At 39.5% G+C, this 12,687-nt stretch overlaps 1 protein-coding gene across 1 annotated transcript in view; it reads right to left on the reverse strand.

The window, feature by feature from the left end:
• CCNH (cyclin H) overlaps positions 1-12,687 on the reverse strand; it is a 34,298-nt gene that overhangs the window by 1,748 nt on the left and 19,863 nt on the right. Inside the window, exons 6-7 of the mRNA XM_002713905.5 lie at positions 5,241-5,311; positions 2,524-2,635 (exon numbers count right to left, since the gene is read on the reverse strand). Coding sequence (XP_002713951.1) covers positions 2,524-2,635; positions 5,241-5,311 — 183 coding nt within the window. The remainder of the gene's footprint in view (positions 1-2,523; positions 2,636-5,240; positions 5,312-12,687) is intronic.

The following is a 12,687-nucleotide window of genomic DNA, read 5'->3' on the forward strand; positions in this document are numbered from 1 at the left end:
ATTTCAAGTAACTAGGAAAACCATGAAATAGTCCAAAATGAGCTACGATGAAAGTTAATAGTTAAAGTTTGCTCTATCTTTAATCCACATCATTCACAAATATTCTGAGTGTTTTAACAGTTAAACAAAAGGCAAAATAAATACTGGTTACTTTAGGGTGAAAAAAATCACATGAATATGTAAAAGTATAAGGCCAAAGATTCTATCAAAAAGTGTAACAGCTGTATCATATTTAAGAAGATGAATATACAGATTAATGCTGGAGAATCATTAAGAGTTCTAAATAAACACTACGGAAGAAATACAAAGAACCACTTAACATGGAAACATAGTAAACCAAGAAACACGAAATTAAATTACCATAGTGACAATACTCTTTCCACCCAGACTGACGAGTTACTAAATACTCATCACACTAAATGTTGTACAGTATGAGAATATGAATGCAAAGAAAATGAACTTTTCTGATACACACACCCCTACAGGAAAAGTTGGGGCAGGTGAACACGGATATAAAACTTAACGAATTCTTGGCAGAAATCTGTTTTTGTTTTTTTTTTTTTTCAGAGGAAACTTAGGTTTTATCCATATTCCACTAACAATGCAGTAATTACAGGAAAAGAAAAGAACATTAAAGATTAAGGAAAACAAGTATTTTGTCCTAAAGTGGTACTACTCATTAGTGTCTGGTCTATGAACTATTTCCAGTCTGCAGTGAGATCAATACTAGAGACACTGTGTGTTTAGAAATTTTTATAACAGCTTAACAGATACCTTCATGGTTGTTGAGTCTAATAAAGTTTGGGCATCTATTTCTATGCCTTTAATTTCACTTTTCTAGTAATTCATTTTTACTGTATTTTACAGAAGTAGATGTCGCTAGTCCCCCCCCCCCCCCCAAAGCCCTTCACAGACATCTGAGAAGTGCCCCGCAAGTACTCATAGATATGTGGATACAAAGCAGAAGGTAACTTGGAGGTAAACTCTAGCAATCAAAAATTCTGAATCATGGTCCTGTCAGTGACCTAGCTACCAAGGTAGCATGAACGGTCCAAAGGTCTAATCCAGGGGTTGATAAAGTTTTTTCTTTAAAGGGGCTGGGAATTATATTTTAGGCCTTGGAGGCCATAATCAATTTCTGTCACAACCACTCAACTTTTCTACCATGGCACAGTTGCTCATATGAGGGAGCATCAGGAAGTTCATGAGCAATGGAAGAATTAAATGGTAAGTTTATTTTGGTGTAGAAATTTTGAAATCCATGTACTCGTTATAATATGCATTTTCCGTGAAACTTTGGAAGAACTCCCACATGTAAATTACTAGGTATACCTTGTTCCTGCAACACTGTCTTTCTGAGGAAGGCAGGTAAGAGGTCAGATTTGGCCTGTAGGCCTAAGTAACCAACCTCTGTTCTTAGCCCATTTCAAGATCACCATGAAAATAACATGATGAGTTCTATGATACTTTTATTCATTGAAGTCCACTTTTCTTTACTTCTCACTATATTTCTTTTACCCAGGAGTAAAATTTACCACTTCAACTTTCATACTAAGTCATACTTTGCAGTTACAGCTATAACAACAAATAGTCCTTTATTTTGCACACTTGGTGTATCCTAGATACTACCCTCCTGTGATTGTACAGCTAACATGTACCTGATCTGAAGACCCTGAATGTTTCTTGCTTCTCAAACACATCCTGTAGCAGATTCATCAACTGTAGAGATCCAACTGTCATAAATGCATCTCACTCTCATTAAGTCTTCCAAACAAAACTTTACAACAATTTATGTGAGGCAAAGAGAGAGCTCTCTTCTGCTGCTTTTCACTCCCCAAATGCCCACAAGAGCTAGGACTAGGTAGGTGAGCCAAAGCTAGAGCTAGGAAGAACTTTAGAATCAGAATGTGTTCTTCAGGAAATAGAAAATGTCAGTTTCAGCATTCCTATTACCTACCCTAATCTCTAACCGCTTAAATTAAGAGATTAAGTGGATCCTTCAATTTGCAAAGCATGAAATGCAAATTCTACAGTGATTTCTACTTTTGGCTCTATCAATTCAGAAACATTTCAGATGGTCCTGTTGCAAGACAAAATCTAATAGCACAATTTCCTTACCAATCCTGTCTTCAGCACAACGTCTGTCACTGAAAGCAACTATGCCAATTTCCTACTGTAGCTAACAGAAATTAGTCTGGACCAGTATACTAGTTCCTCACACCAGATACCAGACTCGCTAAGAGACCAAAGATGAAAAGGGCAGCACAAAGTTGAGGGATGCCCAAGATTCAGAAAGGATAGGGCACCAAGATTCAGAAAGGATAGGGCACAGCCTGTAAGCCAAAGAACACATGCGTCACAGCATTGTCAGAAGAGCATGATGAGATCCAAACTATCATCCTGGATTTAACACTGTTAGAAATAGCCACCTAATAAAAATCTGACTTAATGCGTCCAGTTTCCCTAGATGAACCTATATTTTAAGTACTAGGTGGAATGGGTAACACTGGCACTTCTACTTACGTAATTACATTCAGTGCAAGCTCAGCTGAGTGGCATCGTTCCAACTTCTGTTTCAGAACAGCAACTTCTTCAGGTCTGGGTGGTTCATACTTTTTTACTAAGTTTCTCATGCCTATATGGAGGGTTTAAATAGGGGTTAAAAAGGGTTTAAATAGAATAATAGTTGAACAATATAAAGCCCTGTTCTCATAGTAAGGGAGCTGAATAATAATCTCCCATCTCTTATAGGAAACAAGAAGAAAAAACACTTAAAATTCTTAACAGTATTTGTATCATTCTTCGTTAAAATCCCCCAAACACCATACTTTTAATTCCAAGAATTATAGCTGTCTGCTGTTTAGCCCATATCATGTACAGCATAAACATAAGTTTACTATTTAATATAGCAGGTGTCGTTTTTTTGGTGGGTGGGCATTTTACTATGGTCACTTCTTACAGTTTTGAGGCTTTAAAAAAAAAAAACAAAACCCTTAAATGATTGAGAATATGCTTTGTTCCTTTGCACCCTCAGTATTTATAACAGTCTGTGGTACAGATATAGTAGGCCAAGAGTTTACAAGGAAACTTGTCAACATACAAAGGGGATGCTTAGTGAAAACCCAAGGGTGATCCTGTGCTTTAACTCAACGAAGACTACATTAAACGCAAACTAGCTCATCAGTAACTTTACAATTGCAGAAACATGCTTTAGCTCATCTTGCTACACAACTACACTACACCTAGGATTCATTAGCAGATGGGGTAGGCATTACAGTGCAGTAGGTTAGGTTACCACTTGGGCTGCCAACTTCCCACATAAGTGTGCTGGTTGGAATCTCACACCTCCACTTCCAACCCAGCTTCCTGCTAATGCATCTTGAGGGGCAGCTGATGAGGACTTTAGTATTTGGGCTTCGGCCACCCAAAGGGGGGATGCAGATGGGAGTTCTGGCTACTGGCTTCAGCCTGGCCCAACTCCAGCTGTTGCAGACATTTGAGGAGTGAACCAGTAGATGCAAGATTTTTCTTTTTTTTCTACCTTCTTTCTCCTTTTCTCTAGAGAGAAAATAAACTTAAAAAATTTTTTTTAAAGATCTATGATGAGAATGATCAGAGATTTGGATTAGCCAGCCATGTGTTCCTAATGACTTATTTCATAATGCCTATAATGCAAATAAAGCAGTGTTTAACTGAATTAACACCTATAACTGCACATCTATAGGATAATACCTGTGTTATAAAAAACTGAATTATTAAAACATTCTTTTATGAAGGATGATTCTTATTTTCTATCAAAAAAGCAAAATAAAGGTTATAGGAAATCAGTAATAAAGATGTAAGCAATAAAATGAGTATGGTGAATTCTCTTTTAGGACCTCTTCTATCTACTAAATCCTAAGATCCTAATAGCTATGGCCAAACCACAATTAGCTTTCAAAGTGAACCCCCTAGTGGTTTAACTGAAGGCCTACAGTTACCGATTCATAGACCACAAATCACCATGCTCAATGAGAAAAGGCCTCAAGATCAATCAAGAAAATCAAGACAATCAAGACTTAACACCTATGTCCTTAAGAATCTTAAGTTTTAAAATATAATACATTCAAAATGTATACCTATTTACTGTCATCTAAGATCAATATCTTTAATTTTCTATTGAGTTTTTCAATACTTATATTTAAAACTTAATTAACAATAGGCACAAAAAGGTTTGGGCACACAAACACATGACTTTTAACCCTAAGAGCAGGCTGGCAGCCATGAGCATTCAGAGAGCCATGGGCGAGCAGGAGATACAGAGAAGACTGGCAGTTTCATCTGGGCAGTGAAGCGCAGACACTACTCAACCTTTAAGGCAGTTTCTTAACCCCGACTCCAAAAATAAAGTGGGCTAGATTCCTTTCCTGGGGCGGCCATTACAAAGCATTATAAGCTTGGTGGCCTAACACAACACTTCTGGAGCTCTGGAGTCTGAAATGTTTCACTGAGCCAAAGGAAGATGGTGGGGCCACACTCTCTTGCAGTCTTAGGGGAGAATTCTTTCTTTGCCTCTTCCAGTTTTGGCGGCCGCTGGTGTCCTGTGGTTTACTGTGACATCACTGCGATTTTCAAAGCCAGCATCTTTCCCGTCTGTAACTGTCTCCTCCATGTCAAATCGTCCTCCTTCTCTCATCAGGATGCTTGCATTTAGTCCTCACCTCAATAATCAAGGTTTATGTCATCATCTCAGACTCCTTAGGTTATCTGCAAAACCTCCTCAGCTCTTGTTTGTTCTGCCACATGAAGTACCATTCACAGGTTCTGGGGGCGAGGACACGGACACTGTTGAGGGAGCACTGTTCAGCCCAGCGGCAGGCCCTGTGCCTTGCAGAGTGCTCAGCGTTGCTCTGACCTCTGCCCTACCAGATAGATGCCTAGAGCAGCCATTGCCACGCTCTAAGCTGACATCCAGAATGTCTCCAGACACTGCAGTGTGACAGCCTTTTTACTTTCAACGGACAAGAGAACTAGCAAATGACTAGGTCAAACTAGTTTATCTACAGAAGTTCCAAAATAAAACATTACCCTTAGTTTGGTTCCCTTCAGATGTGTTCAGTGCCCATTTCATATACATGCAGACCCTTTAACATCACCCTGTTTTTACTCACTGAAACTGCTCAGAATCTGCTCCAATCTCCTGAAATGCTGAAATGGTCATTATGTAAGAAAGTCATGTGGAGAAGTGTGGTTTTACTTACTTTTCATTATATCCAGTAACTGGGACAAGCAAGTTCTGTTCTCTCTCAGCATCAGACTCTCTGATAAGTAACTGATAAAGAAAGGAAAAGGATTTACTCTATTGAAAATACGCAGCATATTGAGAAAAAATGACAAATGAGTTTCTTCCATGTTCATTTCTTCAATGGCAGTTTTAAAATGAACTCATTTTAAAAGCATCTGAACTCTGTTAAAGTATTATCTATAACTCTCACAGTATTAAGGATTTATCACCTTACATTAGGAGATATTATAAAATTTAAATAAGTTGACTTTAAGTAAGTTTTCAGAGGAATAGCAATACAACACCAATAATAGCCAATACTATAATAAAACTGTTTAAATTAGAAACCCTTTAAATCTAACCTCATTTTATGGATGAGGAATCTGAGTTAAGGGAATAGATAAATCTTGACTTCTTAACTTGCCCAAAGCCATCAAGGTTGGAAGTAGTAGAGGTGGAATCTGGCACTTGTTGGCAATTTCTCTCTCCTTAATATCAAGGCTGGTTGTCTACAGTTGCACTTCCTGGGACTTAACAGGCACTCAAATATCTAGCCTCTCACCCCAAGCTGTATAAAGCTATTATGTTCTATCTGTACCAAATTCAAATCAAAGGTAATAACATTTTTCCATAGATATAATGTAAAGCTCAATGACCTGTTTTTCTCAGGACCGCTGAAAGCAGTATAAAAATTTCTGTATTTAAATGTTTAGCTATTTTAAGGTTTTATCACTGTTAAATACCAAGTGAACAGATTCTCAAAGCACTAGTCATCTTTCAAACATGAATGCAAAAATTTTTTTTCTCTTGGGTGAAATAAAGTTACAAAAATATCAAAAAAATTTTTGTTGCTCTTTTAAACTATCCAGATTATTTAAATTTCATTACAAAGTTTTGACAGTTTATCACCTATTCAAAGAATTGCTTTTGGCTATGAAAACCAGTAACTACCCTGACAATTATGAATTTCTAAGTAATTCAAAATAAATAAGCTTTTAGCTTTTCCTTTTTCTCCCTAAACTTCTGTCATTTTCATTTCTATTTTGTCTTTAAAGATTTATTTTTTCATGTGAAAAGCAGACAGAGATTGAGCAGTCGATCTTCCATCCACCGGTTTGTACCCCGAATGGTCACAACAGCTAGGGTTAGGCCAAGCTGAAGCCAAGAGGCAGAACTCCATCTGGATCTCTCAGCTGCATGGCAGGGAACTCAAGCTCTTCAGCCATCATCCACTGCTTCTCTGTGCATTAGCAGGAAGCTGACTTGGAAGCAGATCAGTGCGGGGAGTTGGGGCTTGCACTAGCACTCTAGCACCAGAGGGGGTCCCAAGCCATGGCTTACCCCCTACAACAAACTCTCCATCTTTACTTGTCTTTATTCCTTTTTTTTTCTTTTTAAAGCAAAACAACAACATGATTGTTCCTAAGAATTAAATGACCGGATTCTTCATCAAGTTTGAGCTTGCAACTCAGTCTCAACTTTGATTTAGAATTTTCATATTTCAGTTAAAAAAATAAATAGGCAGCATTATCACTGCTGAGAATTAAAGTTACAAGTCCACAAGTAAGAATAACCAAGAAATAACAAAACATCCTCCAGCTAATAATCTGCTGCAACATTTAGAATATAACCGCAGCACAGGGCTTCCCCTTTCTGAAATCAGCAAAAAATGTAAATGCAATACTCATACACCCCAAAGGCTGACCTACAAGTCAGTTGTAAACCAAAAATCATTGTGAAGCATTTCCCTAAAGGAAATAATGCCCACATGTCCACAGTGGTGCAGAATGCTACAAGGGCCTCTTTAATTCGCAATTAGCCCAAGGTACTACAATTTCAGTTTTGGGTATCTGGTAGGATAAGTGAATTTCTAAGATGTAAACATCAGTTCAAATCTGGCCCTGAGGATACTTCCTCCCACTGTGACTAAGTAACTAAAATCGCACCACAGGACAATGCATCTACACTGCACATTATCAACCAAAAGTTTGGTGATGTGAACTGTGGAAAAGCGTGCTTTTTCTCATTACAGACTGGAAGCTGCATATCTAAATTTCACAGACATCAATTATTCACGTGGCTATCTTTACTAACCAGGGCAGGGATTTTGTGTCCTCTTCATTATTTAAAAACAATTTTTTTTTATTTGAGAGGTGGAGACAGAAAGATAAACATAGACACAGAGCAGACAGAGCTTTAATCTGCTAGTTAGCTCTCCAAATGCCCACAGCGGTCAGGACCAGGTTGGGCTGGGATAAAGCCAGAATTCAACCCAGGTCTACCAAGTGGGTGGCAGCAGCCCAGTTACTGAGTCACCACTGCTGCCTCTCGGGGTCTGCAACAGCAGGAAGGAGAGCCAGGAACCAGAGTCGGGCATCAAAGTGAGACCCTCCGCTATGGACACAAGATCTTAGCTGGCATCTTGAACACTATGCCAAACACCTGTATCTGCTTCATTCTTACGTTCCTAAACTGTAGTGCGACGCAGAGTACAGGAAACACACAAATAGTACATAGCACACGTCATGTTTGCTTAGCAAATGCAAATTAAGTATATATTTATATGCAATTGGTGAGCTATGTTTGTAAAGAGTTATACCACAAATATTATACAGCAAGCACACACTCCCGCATCTTGGATGCACATGTGGTTTGAGAGTCATAGCTGTTTGTATCTTAGAAAAGCAACCTACTGCATAAACTACAAAATGTGATGCCAAGACAGCTTCCTGTATTCAGGAATATTAATATTTCTGCAAAGAATTCTAACAATATTTCCATTAACTGCCAGAAAAATTAAACTACATCTTTCTTATCTATTGTCACTTTCACAGAATTTGAAATTACAGAGAAATGATTATAAACTTGCAGAAGTTATTTACAAAATTTTATCAACTCCTGTATTTAGCCATGTCCAGCTGAATGATTTCACAAATGAAGTAAAAAAAGTCAAAGGTCATAAACAAAAAAATTAAATACATCAAGAAAAAATTGGTTTGATGTGCTAACCTGTGTTTCAGGTAGTTACAAATCTAATAACAGTAATACAGAAAAAATATTAAAAGCTGTGTAAAAGATACTGTTCTAAGAACCAAGTGATTTTAAGAGCCTGGTTCTCTATGAACATTTATATTAACCACTATCAGCTTATGATTCAATTGCAATTCTTTTGCACTCCCTCTGAAGCATTATTCATTCAGCACACTTACTGAGTGCCATGTGTCACACACACTAAGCAGGGAACAATGATAAAACAAGGCACATATTTGCTTAGCAGTTCATAAAACTTGTAAATACAGTCTTTCGAGGATCACTTGTTTTAGTTCTGCATTAGTCATACATGTATGTATCCTCTTGGTGCAACGCTACTTTGCTTTGTTTTTAATAATGTTCTTTCCGCACCAACCTTCCCAGCCACATAGGATATAAAGCACTCGAGTCACAAAAGATGGCAGCTGACTAAGGAGCTCCAGCTGCTGTTCTGGAACTCAGTGCCTGGGTGGTAAGCCCCAGCTGAGCTGGTTCCCATGGTCCTGGTCACGCCTGCAGACAGAGCGTCTGGAGCTTCGGCCGGGCAGCATCAGCAGTGCTGCACAGGCACAGCACTGGGCAGTGAGCCCCGTTCCGCAGCACGGCAAACAGCACAGGAATTATAGGACAGACACAGAAGCCAGACTGCAGACACTAACTCTTTACTGTGCAGACAATGTTCTTCTCCAAAAAGCATCAAGAACTTCAAGGAGCTCTCACCTACAGAGCAAACCACGGTGCCAGAGCCAACCAACTAGGAACTGAAATTTCTTTTTTGACAGGCAGAGTGGACAGTGAGAGAGAGAGACAGAGAAAGGTCTTCCTTTTCCATTGGTTCACCCCCCAATGACTGCCACGGTGATCCGAAGGCAGGAGCCAGGTGCTTCTCCTGGTCTCCCATGGGGTGCAGGGCCCAAGTACTTGGGCCATCCTCCACTGCACTCCCGGGCCACAGCAGAGAGCTGACCTGGAAGAGGGGCAACCGGGATAGAATCTGGCGCCCCGACCGGGACTAGAACCCGGTGTGCCGGCGCCGCAAGGCAGAGGATTAGCCTAGTGAGCCACGGTGCCGGCAGGAACTGAAATTTCTAAATGCTTAAATGATGATTTAAAAATAGCTGTTTTAAGGAAACTCAAAATTCAAGAGAACAGAGAAATGATGCAATATTCTAATGGGAAGATTTAACAGAATGACAGAAGTAATTAAAAAAAATCAAAGAGTATACGAGGGACCGGCACTGTGGCATGGTAGGTTAATTTCTGGCTGTGGTGCCAGCATCCCATTTGAGTATCAGTTCCAGTCCTGGCTGTTCCTCTTCTGACCCAGCTCTCTGCTAGGCCTGGGAAAGCAGTGGAAGACGGCCCAAGTCATTGGGCCCCTGCACCCACATGGAAGACCTGGAAGAAGTTCCTGGCTCTTGGCTTCAGATTGGCTAGCTCCAGCTGTTGCAGCAACTGGGGAGTGAACCAGCAGATGGAAGACCGTTCTGTCTCTCCCTCTCACTCTCTGTAATTCTACCTCTGAAATAAAATCTTTATAAAAAAAAAAAAAGTATCAAACATGTACCCCATGTTTATTGCAGCTCAATTCACAACAGCTAAGATATGGAATCAATCCAGGCATCTATTAACTGATGACTAAAGACAATGTGTATATACACACTATGGAATACTACTCAGTAATAAAGAATGAAATCCTGTTTTTTTGCAACAAAATAGATGCATCTAGAAACCATATGCTTACTGAAAAAAAGCCAGTCCCACAAAGATAAACATGTTTACCTTGATTTGTGGTAATTAATATACAGAGTACAAAAAAATTAATATTCATGCGTGAAACTGACATTCTGAGATTTGATTATTATTTATAGCCCTTGTTTCCACCCCTGAGGAACAGTGGATTTTCTACTTAATACTTCAATTCTTTACTTAGTGGAGGGTTAAGCTTGTGATTATAAAATAAACTGCTAGGTCACTGTAAAAATTAAAAGAAAATAATAAGAAAGGAGGGAAGGTGGGAGTATGGGTGGGAAGTATCATTCAGCTCTTAAACCTACATGAGAAAAAATGTCTGACTATGCCAGCAAAACATCTGCAAAGGATGCTACTATCTCTGCTCATGATGTACTACCATATTGTATTCTATTTTTACAAGACTCATAATTTAAAGTACAAAAAGGCCGGTGCCATGGCTCACTAGGCTAATCCTCCGCCTTGCGGCACTGGCACACCAGGTTCTAGTCCCGGTCGGGGCGCCAGATTCTGTCCCGGTTGCCCCTCTTCCAGGCCAGCTCTCTGCTGTGGCCAGGGAGTGCAGTGGAGAATGGCCCAAGTGCTTGGGCTCTGCACCCCATGGGAGACCAAGATAAGTACCTGGCTCCTGCCATCGGATCAGCGCCGGCCGCGGCAGCCATTGGAGGGTGAACCAACGGCAAAGGAAGACCTTTCTCTCTGTCTCTCTCTCTCACTGTCCACTCTGCCTGTCAAAAAAAAAAAAAAATAATAATAATAATAATAAAATAAAATAAAGTACAAAGAAATACTTTCAATACTCTCAACGTTTTCTAAATGAGGTCGTTCCTTCTCTGGCCAATATCCTCATTTCATCCATTTATTAATAATTTATAAATGTACTTCTGGAAAAAATCAAGAGATAAAAAAAAACAAGAGATAAAAAAATCAACAGAAAAATATACCAAATGAAATATAAAATGTGACAGAAGGCATCAACAGGTAATCACGTGGGTTCTTCATGGTGCTGCCTAGCTATGCCGCTGAGAGGACCCGGTGGAGCTTCCTGAGCTACTGGAAGCTACAAGGATCCCACAGGGACACCTTGGAAGCTGGGAAATCGATATATTGAGGGTTCCAAGATGGTGGAATAGCGACAAGATGTTCTGAATCACGTGGGGCAAAATTAATTTGAAGAAGGGTAGAAACTGCACACCTGATATAAAGCCATGGGGAATTCGCACTGGGTAACCCAGAGAGAACAACAGAGGTGGTCCTGGTCCACACCACAAGAGCAAATAAGGAAAAAAGCTGGTCCCATGGACCAGGTGAGAGGGGAAGGAAGACCTTTTTCTCACTAACTCTGCCTGTCAAAAAAGTAAATCTAAATCATACCATGCATCTTCTTGGACCACAATGTAATGAAGTTGGTAATCAACAATTCAAGAATCCCCAGAACATATGCAAACACATGGAAACTGAACAACATGCTCCTGAATGAACAGTGGGTCATTGAAGAAATCAAAAAACAAATCAAAAAATTTCTAGAAAACAATGAAGATAATACATCAAACTATAACAGGATACGGCAAAAGCAGTGTTAAGAGAAAAGTTTATAGTAACTGGAGCCTACATCAAGAAATTGGAAAGGTACCAATTAAACGAGCTGTCAATGCATCTCAAGTACCTAGAAAAGCAACAGCAAACCAAGCCCCAAACTAGAAGCAGAACATAAATACAGAACAACATCAAAGTCAATAAAATACAAAAGACCAGCAAAACAAAGAGCTGGTATTTTTTTTTGGAAAAAAAAATTAACACACCACTGGACCACCTAAACAAAAAAAGGAGGGAGAAGACCTACATTAACAAAATCAGAGATGAGAGGAAACGTAACAGACACCACAGAAATAAAACAAATCATCAGAAATTACTATAAAGAACTGTATGCCAACAAAACAGGAAACCTAAAAGAAATGGACAGATTCCGGGGCACATATGACCTATCTAAATTGAGCCATGAAGACAAAGAAAACCTACACAGACCAATAACCAAGACAGCTTTTGAATCAGTAGACTCTCTGAACCAAGAAAAGCCCAGGACCAGGTGGCTTTACCACTTAATTCTACCAAACATTTAAGAAACAGCTAGCTCCAATTTATCTCAAGCTATTCAAAACAATTCAAAGGAGGGAATCCTCCCAAATTCTTTCTATGAAGCCAGCCTCACCTTGATTCCTAAACCTGAGGAATACTCAACAGAAAAGAGAACTACAGACCAATTTCCCTGATGAACATAGATGCAAAAATCTTCAAAATACTAGCCAATCAAATCTAACAACATATCAGAAAGATCATCCACTTAAACCAAGTGAGATTTATTCCTGGTATGCAGGGATAGTTCAACATTTGCAAATCCATCAATGTGATACACTACATTAACAAACTAAAGAATAAGGGGCTGGCACTATGGCATAGCGAGTTAAAGCCCTGGCCTAAAGTGCCAGCATCCCATATGGGTGCCAGTTCTAGTCCCAGTTGCTCTTTTTTCCAATCCAGCTCTCTGCTATGGCCTGAGAAAGCAGTAGAAGATGGCCCAAGTCCTTGGGCCCCTGCACCCATGTGGGAAACATGGAAGAAGCACCTGGCTCAGGATCGGTGAA

Source organism: Oryctolagus cuniculus, chromosome 14, assembly GCF_964237555.1.
Source record: "Oryctolagus cuniculus chromosome 14, mOryCun1.1, whole genome shotgun sequence".
Lineage (NCBI taxonomy): Eukaryota > Metazoa > Chordata > Mammalia > Lagomorpha > Leporidae > Oryctolagus > Oryctolagus cuniculus.